Source organism: Equus caballus, chromosome 19 (genome assembly GCF_041296265.1).
Source record: "Equus caballus isolate H_3958 breed thoroughbred chromosome 19, TB-T2T, whole genome shotgun sequence".
In the NCBI taxonomy this organism is placed as follows: domain Eukaryota; kingdom Metazoa; phylum Chordata; class Mammalia; order Perissodactyla; family Equidae; genus Equus; species Equus caballus.
The window spans coordinates 9714527-9737597 of NC_091702.1; the positions used below are offsets into that span (position 1 = coordinate 9714527).

Sequence of the window (23071 nt, forward strand, 5' to 3'; positions counted from 1 at the left end):
CTTTAAATCTTTGTTTATACATTCAAAACTGCTCACCAAAGTGGGGTTCTTACCGTTGCCTTTAAGGAATACCTTCAGGGCACAGTGAACTATGGAGGCAGCGGCGGCGGCGCTACCCTCTGAGGGCCACACCCTGGAGTCCCTGAGCCCCCCTTGCCTGCCTGCGCACCACTGAGCAGTCAGGGAGCGTGTCTCTGAGTGCATCCGCTCAATGGGATCCAACTCACTCTGCCACTGACTGACCAGGTTACCAACCTTGACGTTTACTGACAGGTGGCACCTCAGTGGAATGTCATGAGAGCCCTGCTGAGCAGGATCACCATTAAGATGAATGAACTGGTCCTGTGAAGCACTCAGCCCAGCACCGGCCCAGAGCAAGCCCTTTGTAAGGAGAGTTCCCACTGTCATCCCTAAGGAGAAGCTTGAGGGAACAGAGGGTCTTTTCCACAGCCCCTAGGTCCCCAGAGGAGTCTGGTCTGCACGTTCGCATCTGTGTGAATGCCTGCTCCCAGTGTTGGGCCTAGGTCCCTGCAGAGAGCTTACCGCATGGGGCATTCCTTGGGAAGGGGACTCTGGATAGAGAGCAGCAAGCAGAACAGTTATTAGGAAGTTGGGCCATGATGCAGTTTCACAACGACCTCGGCTGACCCAAGGTGGGGCTCCGAACCTGAGACGGCCCTGCAGAGTTGTCCTGAGCTGGGGCAAGGGGACTGAGCATTTATATCCCTTGTCTGACCAGTTGTTAGACAGAGGCTGCCCTGGGAGCCAGGTCTGACCTTGGGGTTTAGCCAAGTGCCATCTGATAGCAACATTCCTAGCAGCTGAGGAATAAGCCCTTCGGTTCTAAAGTCAGAGCTAGGTGGCCATCACAGGCTCCACTACAGGGCCCCCTGACTGGCACCAGGAAGGGCGAGTGGAGGAGACGCAGAGGCAAGATGTCGAGGCATCGCATGACTTCAATCAGATACAAACCAGTGACAAGCAGGGAGCGAGATCTAAAGTCAATAATCCATCGTACCCAGCATGGGCATCGCCTTCTGCCGCCTCGTATGCTGCTTGGAGGGGGAAAAGATAAAAATATCCTCCCTTTTGGAGCAGAGGGGCCAGCTGTAAGCCCATCACTTCCCCCTTCATCTTTGCTCCCCCTTTCACAGTGTCTGCTCTCTGCTGCAAGGAGCCCAGCCTGCCCAGGCCAGAAGATGGCCTCTGAAACGAATCGTTTCAAAATTACGATTCTAAAAACTGCACAATAAAGCGGTTGTGAAGGGAGGCAGAAGCTCTCACCTCAGACGCAGACCAGACAGATAGCTATTGTCCTTCCAGAGGGCAGCTGTGGCTTCCTCAGGGCCCTGCAGAGAGACCGCCAGCAAGGAGAAGGAAGGGAGGAGCCACCAGACCACCGTCACGCCGTGGTTCACGTGCTCCAGCTCAGCAATTTCCATGTGGCAAAAATCCGGGCCAATAGCAACAAATTCACCTCCCCAGATCTCCCCACTTTCTCTCTGGCTTCAGATGAGCTCAGCACAAAGCAGGTACAAATATGGGATGCTGGGATGACTGCACCGTAACATGCTGAGTGACTCAGTCATCCGTGCGGCCTCAGGCAGCCGTGATGTCCCCATGACTGGCAGAGTTCCACCAGGGACTGAATAGTCACTTAGCAGGAATAGTACCAAGGGGATTCAAACACGAAACCAGCAACTCTGTGAGGCACCTCCCAAAGATGACTTGGCCTCCTCATATCAAGAAGGATATTACTCAGCGGAATCGTGATATTTTACAATAGTGATACAAGAGAATGTTAACACCTTGCAGCACTGAATTTTCAGAATTTTATTTACATTTTCTCATCTGTAAGGTACTTAGAGTTCCTTCAACTGTAGGTAACAATAAACCCAACTCCAAATGGTTTAATCAACAAGGGAAAAAATTACTTTCACTTTCAAACTACAAGTGCAGGGGTAGAGCAAGCTTCAGGGTTGACCCCATCGGTGGCCTCCAGCCCATTTTCCCTTGGCACTGTGTTCCTTTGTCGACTTCATCCTCAGGTAGTAACATAGCGGCAGGAATTCTAGATCTCAATTAGAATAATAACTCCAGGAAACTTCCAGAAACTCTGCAAGAAGAACAAGGAAAAATGTTCCCAGAAGGCTTCAGCAAATGTCTCCTCGCATCTCATTGGCTGGAATTTGTCACCTGACCTTCCCTGAACCACTTACCCTGAGGCCATCAGGCCCCCAGTGGAGGGAGGTGAGGTCGGCTTCCCCTGAGGCCTATGGGCTCAGTGAAGGACCTGAACAGAACCATCCTCATTCTGCACGTGAAGAAACTGAAATCAGAGAGAGCAAAGGATTTGCCCAAGTTTACGTATTTAGTAGGCAGTCACTCAAGGCCAGAAGCTAGTCTTAGTTCAGTGATTCCTTTTCATCGTTCCACATTCTGGTCTTCAAATCCTGTGGTCGGGAAACATCTCAGCAGTCATCTAGTCCCACTCTCCATCCAGGATACTCCGTTTCATCTTCAAATTTCTCTCTAGATAAGATTTATTCTGCACATTTCTCAATAATCATCTCCTAGTATGTCGTGTGACATAACACAAGGACAGTATACAATACAAGCACAATAATTTCTAAAATATTGGACACTCATAATGTGAAAAACTATACTTGTCTTAACTTTTCATTTCTACTTAGGAGAAATTTCTTAATGGTAGCAAATTAAAAGCAATAATAGCATTTTTGCCGCTATTGTCCTAAAGGATTTGCATGGACTCCATTTTGCTAGCCTAACGATTTTCTTGGCACGCCAATTTTAAAAACAGCAGGAAAATAGTTTATCTTGAAAATGCCAATGAAGCAACCTTAGCCCACAATCAAAAATATAATGGAAAAATCAATTTTAATTATTTGTGAGGTATGTAATTTTTCGATTGACTATTAAGTCCATCAGCCAAATGAAAAACTGTCCCCACTCCACTGTTGTTTATGGCTCTCCCTCTATAGCTGTCCCTCAGACTGTTTATAGCTGCACCCCACCCCTGCCCCGTACTGTTCTGTCACGCTTTCGGAAGCACAAAGGAAAGAACAAGGCGCCTAGAGATCCATTTGCAGGCTGATGAGGAGGAGCTGGGTCCCTGGTGAGCCAGTGCCTCCCTCCGTCCTCCATGTCCTGTCAGCTCTGCTGGCCGGTTGCTCTGCAGTGGTACCTGGGGTTTCGCTGAGCTGTGGGTGGCAGGAGTCTTGCAACAGTCACAGCTCTGTCTAACCTTTGGTTCATCAGCACAGTCTGCTAAGCCTCCAGGAAAAGGGCACAAGCTTGTAGGTCAGGAGTTGCCCAGCCGCCAAAACCTATTGGCCTGGAGAAAGGAGAAAGAAGAGGGATGAAGTCACCACTGATACAAATGACCTCTTTGTCAGCGAGATTACGAGGCCACAAAGAATGTTGTCAATCCGGTCTTCCAAGCAGAGTGAGGAACACAAATCTCTCCACCTCATTGACCCCCGATGGCCGGTTTGTCCCAGTGTGCAGTCCCTCATCCAGTCATGTCTGAGGGAAAGGATACTCTAAGCCTGTGTGTGCTGGTTGAACCTTCTTTTTTTTCTTTCTTTAATACATCTGAGAAAAGCAAGGAGTGGTCAGTGAGATTTCAGAGTTCTTAAAGCCCGCCGGAGGATTCAAAATCGCTTCCCGGGTTTGGAAAGCACTTGACTTTTCTGACTGACCTTCCCGTCCTCTTGCAGGTTGCTGAACGGCTGATGACAATCGCCTACGAAAGTGGGGTTAATCTCTTTGATACTGCCGAGGTCTATGCTGCTGGCAAGTAAGTCACTACCCGTTTGTGTCCCTCAAGTGGCATTTCTGGAATTTCTGGAACCAAGAGACCTTCCCAGACCACTGCTGACATGTTGGCCAGAAGGATCTGCCCTTCCCACATATGTTGGTGGCACTACTTTTGTCCCTCCCTGTGTCACGATCACCAGATTTGGGGATATTGACTGTCTCCGGCCCCCTCTGCCCACCCACACCTTCCCATCTCTGGTCCCAGTATGGAGAATGGACTGGAAGCAATCGCCATGGTGTGCCTGAGAGGCAGAGGTGGCTGGGACAGAGTGGTGGCAGTGGAGATCGATAAATGTTAGTTGAATATATGAGTGAGCAAATCAATGAGCAGATTCCAGGGTGGTCCTACAAAAACTAATGTCATTATTTCATAACCACATCTCATAGTTCCTCAGCCCCCAGGGAAACTGGGACATCCTCTCTGCGGGAGCTGCTCTTCCTCTGTGCAGGACTTCCCTCCACCCAGCATTAGGGCTAGAGCAGAGATTAAAGTAGGTGTCCCCAAAGATGCCAAGAAACCCAACGTCTTTCATAAGAGGGCATTTCAGACCCCAATCTGAGGACAGAGGGGGCTGCAAAGAGGCCTCACTTCTTTTGCTGGAGAAGTCGCATCTGGCTACAACCTTCTTAAGGTCCTGAGAGCAGGTCTGGGGCACTAAAACAGGGCTCCCTGCTAACTCAGAACACAGGGGTCATGTGCCCTCGGGGCCAGGACTCCAGGTCCATGCCTCTAGGTCATGGCACAACAAGCACATTTTAGAACAGAGCTGGAGCACCTCAGCCCCCTACCGTGAACATGAACGCAGCTCCCAGAACTGGAAGAAAATAATAGCTGGACAGCTGCTTGAGCCACTCAGCAATTTTCTAAGACGACTGTGGAGCTTAAGCACCTACAGGCCTAATTCACTTCCTTCTGTGAGAATTACAGTCAGACTGCTGGACTTGCTGAATCAGCTCATCACTGCCTGGTCCAAGTGCATCCTTGCATGCGTTTCCTTCTTTTCAAGGGCAGGTCTGTCTTAAGGACCGTCAATGAGATTCAGAGCCCACATCCCCGATGTTTTCTGTTGAGTCCAGGGAGAGAAAATACAATGGATAAGGCCTTGCTCTTTTCCCTATCCTACCCTTTCTCCATGTTTTCTCCTCTTGTTGAGTTTTGCTTAGCAGCAAATGGGGCTAAGGTTGAAAAAGGGAGGAGGGATGAACAAGTCTGTTGGAGTCCTGTTTGTATTCCTATTGTGAAGGATAATCAGTCCTGGTTAATTATTGATTGACTATCAGTGTGTAACTGACATAGGTTTCCACTGCGAAACGCAAGGTTGTGAAAGGCAGCTGTCAAGGAGACAGATGCAGGGGGGGACACTGGGGCAACATTCAGTGCCTGTCTGCTCGGGGCATGCTCTGGAGCCAAACTGCATCATGATCCATTGCCAGGCTGTACACTCCAGCAAAGACTTCACTTTCAGTGAAGACAAATAGCGATTCGCGATGAATCCATAGGATCCTATTGGACAGAGTGCTAATTCCACTGACGTCCCCACTCACAAGCCTCTGAGAGCCCAGCTGCTGCTCACAACGTTGGTCTGACTGGGAGGGATTTAGAAGAAAGTTTAAGTCTCCTGAAGCTTGGTCCCAGCTGGGGTAGGTGTGGGCAGAGAGGACAGTTGGGCCATCTTTGGTATACCTCTCCGCAACCCAGCCTTTCTGCATCTCCCGGGACATTCTCTACGTGGCCACTGCGTCTGCAGGCGTGGGCTTTGGGGCATCTAAACCCACACATAGGTGCTTTTATCCTGCAAGATCCCCAGTGAGTTAATATATTCTGTCTAAACAGAGTGAGGTCTCATTTTCCTCCCTGGTTACAATTGGAGACCACAATAATTAGAAGGAAAATCTTGACTCCCATTGGACACCACCGAGCAGGATATTTATGTATGGGATCAGTGGTTCAAAAACACCAAACTGCCAAATGACTCCACTGTTTTTAGTATCAGGACTGCAGGTGCTCTCCTGCCAGCGTGTCAGGATTTGGCAGGTGCTTCTGGAATGCTCCGGGAGCAGGATTTCTGCAGGCACAAGCAGAAACAGCGGACACTGTGCCACGAGCCGCGAGCGGCTTCTATTTGGGGACATGTAGGCACTGAGAGCTCAAGCAAGGAGTGGATCTGGGGTCAGGGTTGACTCTTGCATTTCCAGGACATAGTATCCTAAGACACTGTCTGTTTCCCTCCAGGGCTGAAGTGATTCTGGGGAGCATCATCAAGAAGAAAGGCTGGAGGTAATGCTTTCACCATAATCATCCACTTGCCTTTAAAAAGACTTATTATTTTGTACCAGAGAAGGGAAAATAAAACTGCATGACAACTGACCAATGGACTGTCAAAAAAAATCAACTCTTGTAAAGAAATGATTGACAGTGCTTTGAAAATACATGCCAGCGAGTTCACTACCTGCCCTTCAAAAACTATTGACTAGTCATTGATCACAATGAATTACCATAAGATTGAGCGGAGGAGGAGTGTTCATCAGACATTCATGCTAAGGGGCATTTTCACTGTTTCTGGCTGCCGTTTATGGTGATTAGGCGAAGGAAGCCAGCCGACAGGAAGCTGATTACCTATACACACGAATTTATGCTCATTGTTCATTTTCTTGACAACTCTGGATGCAAAGAAATGATGAAGCAAGAAGCCCCTGTGATAAATAGCCCCAAGCTTGCTTATCTGAACACACTTAGCCAGTGTCTCTCCTGTGTGCCAGGAGCCCTAGTGTCTGGGCCCTCAGGAAAGTGCTTTATCTGCTCTCTGTGAGGGGTCACATGCCACCCCTTCACCGTCGTGGCCAGAGTCTGTAGTAACAAGAGATGCTGTAACATCGAGACATGGGCAGGCGACCCCCTCCGTTTCGCTATGCATGTCAGTGCCAGCAGCCACTTCCTCTCCAGCATGAGTACAGAATCAGGCAACGCCCAGCAAAGAGCACTGGGCACGTTTGGGGTCCTCTTCTGCTCTGGTGTAATATTTGCTGGTGGCCAAATAAATAACAGTTCTATAGTATTATCGGAAATGGAAACTCCGAAATTTATGGAGATATAAACAAAGTTTGGTAACCTAATCTCTCCCTCTCCCTTCTCCTCCCCCCCCACTCCAGGAACTGTAAAGACGTTAAGTGAAAATTGTATTCAACCTTTAAATATGGAAAAATATTCATGTTCCCACCCAGTCCTCCACCTTGCCTGAATTACTGTTCCACTCCGAATGTTGGACCATCCATCAGAGCCCAGAGAGGGACCGTGTCACCTTCCTGGGGCTGCTGTAACAAAGTGCCACAAACTGGGAAGCTCAAAACAACAGAAATTTATTCTCTCACAGGGGAGGCCAAAACCACAAAATCAAGGTTGGGCGGGGCCGCACTTTTTCAGAAACGCTGGTGGCATCCTCCCTTGCCTCTTCCTAGCTTCTCTGGTTGCTGGCAATCTTCGGCTTCCTTGGCTTGCAGCTGCAGCCCTTCCACCCGGCCTCCTCCCCGTCTGTGTGTCTGTGTGTCTTCTTATAAGGACACCAGTCATACTGGATTAAGGGCCCACGCCACTCCAGTACAACCTCATCTTCATGTAACTAAGCACACCTGCAGGGACCCTATTGCCAAAGAGGCTCCCATTCTGAGGTGCTGGGGGTTGGGACTTTAACAGAGCTTTTGGGGGAAGCCAATTCAGCCTGTGACAGAAACCTTGCATGTGCGTCCGCTCGTAGTCCAGTGAAATGTGTGGCGAGGTGTAGGCCGGCCGCGTAGCCCTGAGGAAGGAGGGGAGCATCAGTGCAGTAGCTCTCTCCCCTCGACACCCGGAGAACATTGCACCGTCTCTCTCCACAGCTTGCAGAGCCTGCTGTATACCTGCGATACAGCAGATCACGTGCATCTGTCACAAACTGCCTTTCAGTCCTGCAAATAAAAAACGCTATCACCATGCTACAGAATATCCATATCAGTTCACACTGCCCCCACCAGACTGGTGAAAAGATGAACCATATCCTCATAGCATGGCATCTGTAAAAGTGGTTTCACCTAACCTACTTGGCTTCTGGTCCCAGTGCCACCACCTCCTAGCTGTGCTTTCCAGGGCGAGCTACTTCACTTCTCTGAGTCTTGATGTTCCCACCTGTGAAATGGACCGCATAACTGTTCATGAAGCTTCACGCTGATAGATTGAGACAGGTGTGCAAAAGCCTTTTGATGGCTGTGCTGTATCAATGCAGAATACTCATGCTGTCATTCTCCTCCCACTCAGAAGAGTTGCGCTAAATGCCTCCGGGGGGTCAGCGATCATTTGCCAGGTTGCTGTGTACTCTTGGCTGTCTGAATATAAATATGGGTGTTAGTCTGCACACCCATATAAGCCAAAGATTTTAGAGAAAACCTAACTTTGGAAAAATAAGTCTATGGTGGCATTTGGATAGAATGTGCAGCTTTGGCAGGCCCAAGTGCTCTGCATAATCGAGGGCACTGCATTCATTTTTTATAATATTCCATCCAGCCCTTTGTTGAAGCTCTTAAAATGTTTGCTGAAGGCGATCTGGCTCCCCTGTGGCAGGTTGCTGTTATACCAGGCATCATGAGGTGATGGATTAACCTGGAAGGGCATCGGCCCTTCTGGGGTGTGTCATCTCCAGATGCATATATCTGTAGGCCTCCCATCACCGGGATTCAAATTACTTTTCAGGAAATTAACTTAAGTGGGATGGGGCCGCTGACATTTTCTACAAGTTTTTCTTGTTGCAGCCAAGTTGTCAGAATTGTCACTGTCATTCCCCATTGGTCATCATTAATCATGCTAGGCTTTTATACCCGAGGGCCCCGAGGCATTGACTCTACAGCTGATGGAAATATAAATGTCTTATTTCAAATACTCTCAAAGTTTGGTCTTAACCTTCGAATCTCAAATGATTTTTTTTCTAGACCAGCTTAACTGAATTACACACCTAGAGAAACTAAATTACTCTGAGATCTGCCTCCCAATTTTAAATTTTACGACTATAGTTCTCAAGACATATTTCTTACCCCACAATTATAATGGTACAATTGCATTTCCTGCCCTTAGGTGTGGTTGTGAGAAGGTAATAAATTTCCTGACAAGATTTCCACATTTCATTCCCTTAGGATTAAAGTGGTAAAACCTTGAGTTAAAGATTTTTGGAGTGTTTTCCTAAAGTAACATTTCCATTTAATGAAGTCAAGGAAATTTTGTTTCTACTTTGACTATTGTAATTGACTTCATCATTCATATTTCCATGTAGTCAGTTCCTGCCTATGAGTGTGATGGTTGGAAAGGGTGATAACTCAGAGTGCTAGGGCCATGGTCCTTGGCAGAGGGTGGGCTTACCCCCAGGAAAGTTCACCCTCAATCAAGGTTGTGTCGGATGCTAGGTAAGAGTGAGTTGCTGGCTGTTAATTTGAGCCACTAAAGCAATCCATGCTTTGAGTCCTCTCACTTGCGCCTCTCGTTTACCATTTCTGACCCTCCATGCCTACCATCACCTTTGTTCTGCCACCCCCCAGTCAGGGGGGCAAAGCCCTCCTCCTCCGCCAGCCCTCCAGGTCAACACTTCCCTTCAACCTTCTTCTGGGCTCTGACTGCAAGTCCCCACTCACCGGCTGCCCTTTGTCCTTACGTTTCAGTAAGATGAGTTCACAAATTTATCTCTTTACTGATGTTTTTAAATGTAAGGTACAATATATTCCTTCTGGTGCTGTAATAATAATAGTATAACTTAGTGCAATAACTGGCAATTTATTTAATATTTCTCTGTGTGTGTTTGTGTCTTTAACATACAGGAGGTCCAGCCTGGTCATAACCACCAAACTCTACTGGGGTGGAAAGTAAGTTAAATACCTTTCATCTTCCCTACTTGACAGGAAACAGTCGTTCCGTAATTTTATCCTTTTAGGCAACTATTTTACATCCAAAGTACTACAATTAATTGGTTTGGAGAGAAATTACTTTTTCTCACTTGAAGGAAATAGCAATTAGCGTAGGATTCCATTTTAGCAAGATGCCCCCAAAGAAATTTAGTGCAGAGCATGTGGTCACTTGTTACTAAGTGATTCTCGGAGATTTCCAAATGTCAACCTCATACTTAGAACTATTTCAAAATAGAGTTCAAATTTCAGGAAAAGAAAATAAGCACATAGCATCACAAAAGAAAAGCTACTCAAATCTGCCAAAACTCAGCAGCTTCTACGGAGCGTGAAGATAAAAATATCCTGCCTGGCCCCACCTGTAAGTCTGATCATTTCTGCAGAGGGCTCTGGGCGTGCTGATCAAAGGACCGTCTCACCGGAGAATAACAGGAAGTGCCTGTGCCCCTCGCTGTCAGGCCAGTGAAAGAGAAGTCCTCGCTCTGTTGTGGGTGCAGAACAAATTCCACAGAATGCATTGGCTTCTGCTGGCCTACCGGTGTTTGACCCGGTACTCACATTATTCAGCAGGACTTGGAAGTCTCGCCTTTTTGACAAACATGTAAGAAAACAGAAAGCTATTCCATATACTTTTTCATGGAAATCTCAAAATTTCCATAGAATCTAAACAAAAAGCTAAAACAAACAAACAAAACCTTATTTACCTCCTATAATCGATAGGGAATCATTAAAAACAAAACTGTAGGCAGAGGCTGATTCTTTAGGAATCTTCTAGTCAAAATGGGTATGTGTAAACACACACACACACTCATATTTTATTGCTGTTTTTCGTGACTATGAAGACAGAAAGATGGAATTTAGATTTTTCTTCCTCTTGCAGTCTATATAAAAATCAAGCGACACGGCACCTATGAGCAATGTCGATTACATTGTCTGTGCTCTGATCGCGGTGCCGTTGCTTGGTGCTTTTGCAATGGTACTTAAAACCTTACCTAGAATTTAAAAATAAACAGGAAATAAGAGAATCTGCAAGAACCAGTACGTAGTAGAGTACTAGTTATAAAAGGTGGAAAATCTCCAAAGGCAAATGGTAAACTACTATGTTTTAAAGAGACTGCCAATGGTATTCACGTTGAAGGAACGTTTCATCGATACTTTAAAACTCAAAGACCGTATTTCTTTCTAATGGCCCAGAGCTTGAGAATGGACCGGGAAGGCAAAAGATTTTTAAATCTTTTGGTTAAAGATTTGTCTTTTTAGGATGCTGATTTAAGGAAGACTTGGTTCATCACATTTTAAAAGAAAATCTTTCTTAAATTTCCTTTGAATGTCAAAAGGCACTTTCAAATATGCTTCCTTCCTAGGAAAGCTAATGCAATCAGCAGCCTCGGCCCATAAACTTATGGCAAGCCTTTTTTTTTGGAACCAGTTAAGAACAAAGTGGGAAGGTTGAGCCATGTGTCGAATTACATAGGGACAGGGTGTGTGTGGCTGAGTTGTTATGAACGTGGTGTGATGACAGTCATGGTTAATTCGTCTCCTGGGGTCTCCAAAGAAAGGGGGCTCAGTGTGCTGCCCCCCAGCCCTCTCCCCTCAGCCTGCAGCAGTGCAGAATTTGCCGAGAACAGGGTATAAAATTAGCAATTCAATCTAGAATGATTATTCCTCTGTACTTTTGAAACAGTGATTAAAGAAAAAAGCACACCCCCACTCAAAGTCATTTGCTTCTTTTTCTTGTTAGAGCTGAAACGGAAAGAGGGTTGTCAAGAAAACATATTATTGAAGGTGAGTACCGCTGCGCTGCTCCCATTTTATTTGCATTTGTGGGCTGCTGATTCAAGAAAGGTGTCAATCAAATAGGTTCAAAACACATTTGAGGCAAAAAAAATTCTCTATCAAAAGAACCACAATCAACCACGTTTCTTCCTGGGGTTAAGTGTGGGGAGTGTAGTGATATAGAAGGGAGGATGGGAACCCAAAAAGAAAGAAAAAGGGCAAATTTTCTAGAACTCTTCTCATTTACAGCTATGCTAACGTTAATAAAGCACTCCCATAAGACTTTTTAAGAGCTTTTTTGAGATATAATTTATAAACCATACAAGTTTACCCATTCAGAGTGTACAAGTCATTGGTTCTGAGTATACTCACAGAGTTGTGCAATCATTCCCATAATTTAACTTGAAAACATTTTCATCATCCCCAAAAGAAATCTTGTACCACTAGTAGTCACTTCCCATCCCCTCCTTACCCTCTCCTGCAGCACCAGGCAACCGCTAATCTACTTCTGTCTCTACAGATTTGCCAATTCTAGATAGTTTCTATAAAGGAGATCATACAATATGTGATACTTTGTGACTGGCTTCTTTCACTTAGCATAATAATGTCCATCCACATTGTAAGACGTATCAGCGCTTCATTCCTTTTTATTGCCAAATAAAATTCCACTGTAAGCATGGATCACAGTTTGTTTATCCATTCATCAGCTGAAGTACACTTGAGTTGTTCTCACTTTTTGACTATTATGATTAATGTTGCTATGAACATTCGTATGCAAGTTTTTGTGTGGACATATGTTAACACTACTCCACTTTTTAAAAAACAGTATGTATGAATAGAAAACAACTTGTAGAAAATTACCACTGGGTAATTGATTCACAAGGCCATTGCTTTTTCATGGTACTCAGAACTTTGAATAGCTTAGAAATAAACAGGAAATAAAACAGCCAGCAAGAACCACTACATGGCGGAGCACTCCCGCTTTACTTCACTGTGAGGATTATGAGAACTGTACGGGATTTTTATTTATTTCTTGCTCGTCTACATATTATAAAATTTTATACTCATACCTTTTGCAATAAAGGAAAAATGATAAAAGGGCCTGCCATATATTTCCAACATCTTTATACTAGCTCCTGAATTATTTCATAAAAATTTAAGATTTTCATATCTTTAGATGAATGATTAATCAGTGAGACAGATGATTTTCTCCTTTTTAAAACTAATTTCTTTTAGGAAATACCAAAGTCACCAAAGACATAAAATGTGCTGGTATAAAGAAAGACCCCCAGTTGTCTTCCCTCCTGTGTCTTTACTCCTCACACAGCACACTTCACTTCTGACACTTCTGCTCACCAAATGTACAGGTGTTTTTCTCCACACCAGGCAATTCTCCAGGACACCAGCTGAGCACCCTAAATTTGACTCAATTCTGACACTGTCTACCTGGCGATAGCACCGGATCCCACAGGTTGGAGGGCTCAGCCCCACAAGACTGTCCCCATCACTTCAGCTATCAATATGAAGCAGTAGATCCCCAGGTTACCCACAACTTCTGTTTGACTTAACTACGAATCAGAGGTTCCCACCACCCCCTCCTTCGGTTCTGTTAATTTGCTAGAGTGGCTCACTCTAGCACTCAGGGAAATGCTGAGTTTACCAGTTTATTAAACGATATGATAAAGGTTACAGACGAACAGCCAGATGAAGAGATTCATAAGGCTAAGGTCTGGAAGGGTCCCCCGCACAGGAGCTTCTGTCCTCATGAAGTTGGGGTGCATGACCATCTCAGTATGTGGATGTGTTCACCCACCTGGGAGCTCTCCAAACCCCGCACTATTGAGATTTTTATGGAGGCTTCGTCACATAGGTATGATCCATCATTAACTCCCTTTCCAGCCCTTTCTCCGTCTCTGGAGAATGGAGGGGGGACAGGGCTGAAATTTCCAAGCTTCTCATCATGGCTTGGTCTTTCCGGTAACAAGCCTCCCTCCGTTAGACCACCCAGAGGCACCTTATTAGAACTAAAGGCACTCCTGTCACCCAGGAACTTAACAGGGCTTCAGAAGCCCAGTGTCAAAACCGGGGTTAAAGACTAAATTTTAGAACAAAAGATGCTCCTAGTGCTATTGTCACTTAGGAAACTACAAAGATTTCAGGAGTTCTGTGGCAGGAGCCAGGGGCAGAGACCAATATATGTGTTTTCTCTTATCTCATAGTATTCTAATCCCAGCACTTTAAGAATAAAAATAGATAAAGAAGCAAGTCCTCCCTTCGCTCGCTTCCTCTCCTGCCACAGTGTGCCGGTCTGGTGCACGCCCCCCTAACTTTCCCCGTGGGTGCAATAACTCATCAAGCTTCCTCTGCACACTTACTTATAAATCCAAAACCCGTATCACACCAATGGAATCAAGCTATATATATTAGCCCAAACTTTGTTTTTTTTTCTCAATTAAAATACGTTTTAGGGGCCGGCCCCGTGGCCAAGTGGTTAAGTTGGCATGCTCCACTTTGGTGGCCCAGGGTTTCACTGGTGCCAATCCTGGGCACGGACATGGCACCACTCATCAGGCCACATTGAGGCGGCGTCACACATGCCACAGCTAGAAGGACCCACAACTAAAATATACAACTATATACTGAGGGGATTTGGGGAGAAAAAAAGCAGAAAAAAAAAGAAGATTGGCAACAGTTGTTAGCTCAGGTGCCAATCTTTAAAAAAACAAAAATACATTTTAGACACACACACACACACACACACACACGACTTATGGGATATTTCCAGGTTTTAGTATTATAAAGAATTATACAAATGATGATCCTTATGTAAATGTGTTAGAACCAGAAGTGGCATTGTTAGGTCAAAGAATAAGGCATATTTTAACACAAAATTATTTTCTAAAAAGAATATACCAATCTGATATTTAGGCTTCTTTTCGTAACTTTGTGCTTCTTTTTCTGGGAATTTACTCACATTCTTCAGCTATTTTTTTTTTTCTGAGTTGTTTATCTTGGTCTTCTTAATTTGCAGGAGCTCCTTGTATATTAATGATGTTCACTTTTTGTCGTGTTTTGCAAATATTTTCTCCCAGGCTGTCATTTCATTGTGAACTTTTTTTCTCCCCATGAACCTAATCTGAAAGATAATGTTGAATTTAGGACACTCATCCCAGTTTGGAAGTTGGTGATTTTTATCGACCTACTACTTGGAAATATCTTAGACTTGCACTGGAAAAAAATCGTTCCAGTATTCAATCATTTAACTTAAAGTGGAGACTTTGTGTCTCATGGAAATAGGAAAGAATCAGAGAGGGCTCGAAGCCATGTTAGAAACAGGTGAAAATGTATCAGACCTCCATAATGGCTAGAAGGAAGTTTCTGTAGGATCACAGCCTAGTCTTAGGAAAATAGTTTTCCTGCTGTTCCTATTTTCCTCTTGTTTATCTATCCTAGAATCATTAGCAATTTTTAAAAATGCCAACATAGCTCGTTGTGCTGAAGGCTAATAGAGTGAAGGTTTATCTTTTCCTTATTGGATCACAGTTTTAAAGAGTGAATAGTGGCAATGATAATGGAAGTGAGGGGCTCTCAGCAGAAAGATACAAGTCAGCGAGGTGGACAAGATACTGCTTTCAGATTCATGTCCCAGAGCTCCCCTCTGTTCAAACCTGGGGAGTCCGTGTTTGATTATAAGGATCAGCAAGTGGGACTGATACAAATGAACAAAATAAAATTTCTCTCAGCAGAGGTTAAAAGAAAAAGGAGACCTTTGTAGCCAGATCTTGCAATATACATATATATATATATACACTTTTAACAGTAATAATTATATAATTCAATTGTTTCCAAAGTCTCTGTATGACTTTAGTATTCATCATTAACTGATTTTTAATATATTTGTAGGCATTTGGGCTTTGAAATCAGACAGACCTTAGTTCAGGTTCCACCTCTGTGACTTTTCATAAGTTACTTCCCGTCACTCAGCCTCCATCTCGGCAACCACAAAATAGGCTGTAAATATTCCCCCCTCACCAGGTTACTCTACAGAGACTGAAACTAGGTAATTCACATTGAGCACAATGTCTGTCACATAATAAGCACTCAGTAAATGTCATTTTCATCGTTATTTTTTTTTTTAAGATTGGCATCTGAGCTAACAACTGTCGCCAATCTTTTTTTTTTTTCTGCTTTTTCTCCCTGAATCTCCCCAATACATAGTTGTGTATTTCAGGTGTGGGTCCTTCTAGTTGTAGCACATGGGATGCTGCCTCAACGTGGCCTGATGAGCGGTGCCGTGTCCATGCCCAGGATCCGCACCAGCGAAACCCTGGGCCGCCAAAGCAGAGCACGTGAACTTAACCGCTTGGCCACGGGACCGGGCCCATCATCGTTACTCTTATTAATGCAACTGCTAGTCTTCATTCTTTGGGTGAGGACAGCCTTTACGATATAAGTGATGTTCTGAGGCTGCCATGAGTGACCATATTCCAGCACAAGAGAATGCTTCCAAATTCCTCACCCAGACAACAGTCCCCCAGGCCTTAGTGTCCCGTTGGACACTGTGAAGTCAAACCCAACCTGCCGCTCAAAGCTCTTCCCGTCCCTGCTCCAGCGTTTGCCCCCATGACTGTGTCCTACCGCGGAGTTTGTCAGTAAGAACTAATCCACGTCAGCCTGTAGTACCAGCCTGAACAGACAGGGCAGCAGTGTGCTGCCTGGAAAGTTCTTGTGTTTCTTTTCTTTTCTTTTTAATCTAATTGATTTACAAAGTGGCTTGGAAATGGTTCACACTGGCAATCAACAAAGAAATAGAAAATCTAAGAGAAAACAAATGGCGAAAGCATGCTACTATGCTTCTCACCGAATCTCCACGGCTTTAATATTTACCAGTGTATATGCATGATTTCAGAATTCTCTCTCTTTCTTAAATCAGTTTTCTTCAAGCCTCACACAGCTTAATAGAAATATCTTAAATTCTCTCCCACTTTAAATAAGTCAGGAATTCTCTTAGGAGCTAACCTCTCTGGATGGATAAACCAGTTCAGTTGAAATTCAAGCTGACCCAGATTCAAATTTTATCACAAAATTTCAAACTTTTGAGATCGAAGAAGAATGGGGATCAATTATTGTTATGTTGTTATTATTGGTGTTATTTTGCAGTTCATAATATCAGCCAAAGACAAGTGCTTATGAATGCAAGAGAGTCAGCTCAAAGGATATTTCCAAGATGGCTGAAATTAGAGAATTGAGTGAATTTTGCAGAAATGCAGAGACATGAGATTTCTAGACCCAAAAGAAAGTTTGAAGAGGTTTATAAATCATTATCCTTCGGTTTCATTGGTACTTGTTCTGTGATGAAGGTGACCTTATCCAACTTTGGAGATTCATATGCACATTTACCTTGAGCATTGCTGTTGAAGGATAGGACAAAAGTCCAATTCACGTAGCGTTCAGGCCCCTGGCGTGCTGGGCGACCTTGGCCACCTGAGTCAATTTACAGAGTGTAAAATGGGCTTGACTTTTGCATAAGGCAGTTTTGAAAAGAACTCATATGAAAGACCTTTTCAATGAGCCCAAACTCCTTTATTCACATCCAGTTAGAAAAAATGTTCTCCTTAGATTCTCGAGGAGGGGGTAGAAATTTCACTAACAGGCTTATTATATCTGTTTAGAATCCCAAGCTCCCTTCAGGCTCTGAACGTCTATTTATTCAGTCAGCCATTCCACAAACATTCGTTAAGCCCAAATTTGTGCTAATATTAAAATTTAGCGGCTCAAATTTCATTTAACATGAAGGAATAGAAATAGTTTGGGAAGTCAAATTGTAAGAATAAGTAAATTGTTTGCATGCTTTTAGAGGCAAAAGCCATGTCTGAGTCTATATTTGCCTTTCAGGAAAATGACAGTTTTGTCATGTGACTCAAAACAGAAACCCACTGTCACCGTTTTAGGAGTAGGCAAGGAAAATAATCTGAGAGAGCCCGGCTTGAACCTTTTTAATGAATGGCAAATGTTAAACCCTACTATCTAAACTTTGGAAAAAAAGATGTAAGATTTTCCAATTAAAGAGTAAATTTCTTAACAAAAGGATTCTTAACAAAGAGTTACTTTCTTAACCGCAATCTCCTGCCTGGTGCCCCACATTCCCAGTGAGCTGAAGTCGCCCACCCCCGGGAGCCAGGTTGCGTAGAGGGAGGGGCAGCCACGCGTATTACTGACACAGTGCGGTCTTTACAAACAGGAGCAGGTGTGTCTGAAATCATAACTGAGAGGTCTGTTGAGAAGAAGCTGGAAAACTATACAGGGAAACAGTGTATATTATTTAAGGCAGCATTTTTTTCAGGCTAGATAGGACAGCAAACGTGCGGCAGGTGTGAAAGACGGTGGCACGGCGTGTGTGACTAGAACACCTGCAGAATCTCCAAACTACTGCGCTCCCTTTGTACACAGTCACACCTGCGCGCTCAACACCTGGCCCACCCCCAGCCCCGCCAGGCTGCCTAACGCCCAACGCGGGCACACTCCTTAGACCCCTGTGATGCCTTCAGATGGCTTAAACCGAATTAAGGTTCACCTTATGAACAGTACAGTTCCTATTAAACTTCAGAACCTAAAAGGAAAATCAACTTAGATCTCTTTTTTACTGTAGGCACTGGAAAGCTATTTTCATTACACAATATGATTTATTATCCGTGGACTTTTGAGGAATTGCAGCTAAATTCTGGACAGCTCCTCAGGGGCAGGGAGCATTCTCCTGCTTCCGCATTCACTCCCTCAGACTCAGGTTAGCGCAGAGGGACAGGCTAAAGTCAAAAGCAGTGCGCTCACTGCACTGGAGCGCTCACCTCCTTAGGTGTGACTAGCTGACGGATGCCCCTCTGGAGCCAAGGTTAATGCATTTTTGCACATCAATTTAAACTTAAAACAATACTCGGCCCCAAGCCAGTGTTCAACAAACGTTTGCTAAGTGGAGATAGAACATGACTATTAGATTATTGGAGATAAACCCTAAATGGCTGTCAAGGAGACATTCCTTGAATGCGTCTTTATGTCGCTATGATGTGGCTATTTCTACAAGATTAAAGCATCCAAATAGGGAAAGACAGGACTATCTGACTTGGCTTGCAGTCACATGAAAGATCAAAGCAGAATAATTATCTAGCTCCATTTTGTCTTTGGACAGATGAGCAAACTAAGGCCTAAAGAGGCTAAGAGACATGGGAAAGGTCATTCAGGCCAGCCAAAATGAGCGCCCTATATCCCAAACCCTGTGTGTGGACCTCTCCTCTAAATACCAGGCTGGTCCACCCAGCTGCCAAGAGCTCCTTGTGGTTGACTGATGTGCCATTCAGACTCATCATGGCTCCCACCACCACCAACATCACTACCACCACCACCACCAATCTGCTTTTCCCTTGACTTCCCGTCTTACTAACAGTCACTTCACTTCTCAGGCCAAAACTCTGAGTCATCCTTTATTCCTCTACCTCCACACTCTATATGCCACACACCAGCAAGTCCTCTTGTTTCTACTTACACAAACTGTCCCAAATTTGAACAGTTCTCACAAACTTGGTCCAAGCTTGATCTGCTGGGGTAAGCTCCTCAGGGGTCTCCCGGCTTTCACTCCTGCCCCTACAGGTCGTTCTCGACAGGCAGAGTGATCCATTCAAAATAGAAATCTGATAATATCATTTCCGCTGCATGACTCCCATTTCATTACCTCCTAGCCCCCCAGCAATGTTTTCCCATCTCACGTAGAGTAAAATCCAAAATTCATCCCATGGATTATAAGACTTTATGTGATGAAGATTTTCAAAGTAAGTGGATAGTGTCTCTGGGCACAATCTCCTTCTACTCCGCTTCATTTGGAGTTGACCAGGTGGGTCTCTGATGTCACACCACACATCATTTCTTATATTCTCACATGAATAAACTTGAATCTCAGCCTAAATTATCCAGAGAAAAAGCTTTTGAGAGAAAGAATTGAGAGGTGAGGAATGACTGAATACAATGAGACCCACATTTGCATCAAGTCCTTGCCGATAGATGCTCTCAGTCTGCACTGTTTGCTCCTTGGGGATAAATGCCGAGGCCATGCATCTTCATATCGCCAGGGCGCAGCAGTTGCAGGATCAGCACCTGCTCGTGGCATGGAAGAGCAAATGACTTTAGTCGCGACTGATCACACAGCATGACGACAGGGCTGCATGAGTGTAGCTTCTTCTCCTAGTTACTCTCAGGCCCTGTGAGCTATTTAGAAGAGACACAGAGTAGGGGGCTCATGATCAGAAAGGAGGACACTTGTTTCCAGTGCCAGACATGGGCCAGAACTGTCATTAAATGCCTCCCTCCAAAACCAGGAGGTCCCGTGAAAATCTTTGGTGTTTCGTCTGTGGCACCTCTCATTCTGAGCCTTTCCAGATGTGAATACACTGCTGTAATTACCAAATTTCTATAGACTACTGTACTTACAAAGTGCTTGACAACTGGTTTCATTTGCCCTCTGGAACAGTGATTCTGAAGGTAGTAAGTACTGTTCTCTCCACTGCGGATTAGAGAACTACGGTCAGATAACCCCAGGGGGGGCACACCACATGCTAGAGGACAGATTTCCAACCGTTCACACCTCGTGCTCCCCTGTTATTTGTGTGCTTGCTTACCTTGTCCTCCCCTTACCTCCTCCCTACAGACAATTCTTCCAAACACTGGCTCATATCATAGTGCTTTTTAAGGTCAATTTAACTTCAAGCTGCCCCTTGAGATAGTTGGTAATCCCCCCGCCTGAGAGTCACCACAGGTCTTCAAGACAGGCAGTGGAGCTTACGCCACCTGTCTGCCCTCCTCTCTTCATCAATGCTTCTTGGAACAAGCTACCGTCACGGACAATTCCTTCTCAACGAATGAAAAATATTTGCTGTCAGAAAAGTAATTGTGGCTGGCCGATAAACCAGCTTGAAAAATCAAATTTAAATGAGCCAAATTTAAATTTATAAGAGCCTCATTTAACATGCAATTGACTTTATGCCTATAGTAAAAAGAGAAAAACCTCCAGTCTTCCTGAGGAGTTAAACAGGCTGATAAGGAAATACTGCGCCTCACGGAAATGAGAGAAAATGGTGCTTGAGCACTCTCATCCTTTTGGGTTGCATAATATTATACACAATGCATTCTATTTCAGGGAAGTATTAATTTTACTGAAATTTAAATAATTTTTTCTGGGTATTCATGGGAATGTGACCAAATGATTAGGGCGGAAACACAGATTTTGGGTTCCAGATTTTTGGTAAGCTCTCACTCTCTCCTTTATATTACCCTCTTAAGTCTCTATGGCTTCTAGTGTTTTTGTTTCTTCCCCAAAGAATGGAGAATAATGGTAGAGCTCAGTGTATTTAAGGTTCTTCAAACTTTGTTCCAATTAGTAAAATGTTGAGCAAACCTTCACTAATGAATCTTTTAAATCTTATTAAAAACCCCTGTGCACGTTAAGGAGGGTCAGCAGTCATCTGTTTCTGATTTACACCATTTTCATGTTTTTGATGTGCAATAAATATGCCCACCCCAATATAAGCCCGTTAAGTAATTCAAACGTGACGTTAAGTTGCATCTTTCAAGAAGAAAGAAGTTAAACTCTCAGGCTGCTTTTTATTCTAAACTTTGCTTCTGGATACTGCCACACAGGAGTCACCATGAAAGTCAGGACTAAGTGTGTATTTCCCAGCGGGGTGAGAGTACTAACATCACTGAGAAAATCCTAAGATTTTTCTTTGTTGGGGACAAAGTCATCCTTTGATATATTTTTAAAAGGTCCTAGGGACCAATTAATACATCACTATATTCAATGTCTTTTTGAAACTAACCCAGTGCGCTTTTTTTTAAGTAAATTCTTTTTTTCTAAAGATATTAATATTTATATATTTAAAACGTTTATTTTGTATTGAGGTAACATTGGCTTATAATATTCTATAATTTTCAGGTGTACGTCCTTATATTTCAGTTTCTGTGTGGACTGCATCATGTTCACCACCCAAGACTAATTACCACCCATCGCCAGACATATGTGCCCTATTACCGCTTCCAGAAAGTAGATTCTTGAAGGAAACTAAACATCAACTATTTCTAATAGTGCTCATTTTGGGACTTTTTGGGTTTTTCCTGCTTCTGTCCCCAGGCCTGAAGGGCTCCCTCCAGAGGCTGCAGCTTGAGTATGTGGATGTAGTCTTTGCAAACCGCCCGGACAGTAACACCCCCATGGAAGGTGAGTGACGGAATTTAATAAAAGACTCTGCAGTTATTGATCCTAGCTCGACAGCCTGTTCCACTCCCCATAGGAAATGAAAGATACTCAGACTGATTTTATTTAATATGAAAAATAAAAAGCGTTCTAGTCCGTGTCCTTCAGCCTCAGTATTCATGCTCCAAGCTCTGCATCCTGCATCTCCATTAACTTTTGAGCAGGTGCAGGCACTGGGACCCCACTCCTGCCGGTTACAGCGCTCGCTCTTTCTAGGTTCATTTCACTTCTGTGATTTCATCAACTAAAACAATAAAACTAATTGGAAGGGGAGTTTATAATCCAGCCGTCATTATTTTGGAGTAAGTCTTCCGAGGGTCTTCCTATTTTATAATGACTCCAGGTCTGATTAGTTTCCAAATGGTGGTAACAAGTGCTAAGCGGTACCATGAGCAGAGGTTTTACAGGAGCGACTGCTTCAAAGTGAGACTTTTTGTTGCAATCTGGTTTTTGATTCTCAAGGAGCTGCAACATCTCATCCCCTTTCTGTTGGAACTGTTTGAAGACAATAGATTAAGCACGTCCCATGGAAATTTTCAGAGTGTTCCTAAAACCAGATTTTCTTCAATTTGTTCTTATTTTATGAAACCTACCTAAAATGATTGGGAAAGAAGATAGTTTGAGGGGACAAATTAAAAAGAATGTTCTAGCTAATTGAGGTTTACAATCATATGGATTATCACCTGAGGTGAATGAGAATGAAGATATGTGGGAAAAAGAGGGAAAAAGACTATTCTGGTTATGTAAGGCTTATGATATGACATGGATTTACAAATTTTCAAAGAATTAGAATAATTGACATAAAATTACACTGTAGGTAGATATTTCCTTGTTGATTCAAAGGTAGTTCAGGATCTTGTAATAAATCAGATTCTATAAAGGTTTATTCTTGCTATAGGGTTATAGAAGCTATAAATGATTGAAGTAAATGTGAATTTTTCTGTAGGTTGCATTTCTGACCAAAAAAATTATTTTCCATGACAGTTGTCTTCTTCTATAAAATATATGTTATATATCTAATTTTATCCTAGAGTTGTCTGCTTTCTTGCTTCTGAGCAAGATTATTATAAAGCAATACAATATCAGTGTTGGAAATTCATAATAAGAAATTATCCATAGAAATGATATAAACATGAATATTTTTATCAAAGAATAGACATTTGATAAAGCAAATCATCATTTCATTAGTGTAAGAAGTGCTTATTACAAAGGTAAAGTGATGTCGCACTATTCTCAATAACGTAT

The 23071-nt window shown here is 43.7% G+C and overlaps 1 protein-coding gene and 1 long non-coding RNA gene across 7 annotated transcripts in view; one reads left to right on the top strand and one right to left on the bottom strand.

Annotated features, from left to right (window-relative positions):
* Positions 1 to 23071, top strand: part of KCNAB1 (potassium voltage-gated channel subfamily A regulatory beta subunit 1) — a 364559-nt gene that overhangs the window by 285427 nt on the left and 56061 nt on the right. For 3 of the 5 annotated variants that reach the window (XM_001490611.6, XM_070243166.1, XM_001490563.6), the window contains exons 4-8: positions 3741 to 3820; positions 6074 to 6118; positions 9673 to 9717; positions 11498 to 11541; positions 21704 to 21790. In XM_001490611.6, the coding sequence (XP_001490661.2) occupies positions 3741 to 3820; positions 6074 to 6118; positions 9673 to 9717; positions 11498 to 11541; positions 21704 to 21790 (301 nt within the window). The remainder of the gene's footprint in view (positions 1 to 3740; positions 3821 to 6073; positions 6119 to 9672; positions 9718 to 11497; positions 11542 to 21703; positions 21791 to 23071) is intronic. The other 2 variants (XM_070243167.1, XM_070243168.1) reach the window with 1 other exon arrangement.
* Positions 1819 to 7169, bottom strand: LOC111768994 (uncharacterized). 2 transcript variants are annotated; one of them, XR_011429003.1, is made up of 4 exons: positions 7076 to 7169; positions 3206 to 3355; positions 2220 to 2329; positions 1819 to 2116 (listed from the first exon to the last, which is right to left on the bottom strand). It is a non-coding gene; the product is annotated as an uncharacterized lncRNA (long non-coding RNA). The 2 variants fall into 2 exon arrangements; XR_002801670.2 differs by lacking the exons at positions 3206 to 3355; positions 7076 to 7169 and having other exon boundaries at positions 2220 to 3113.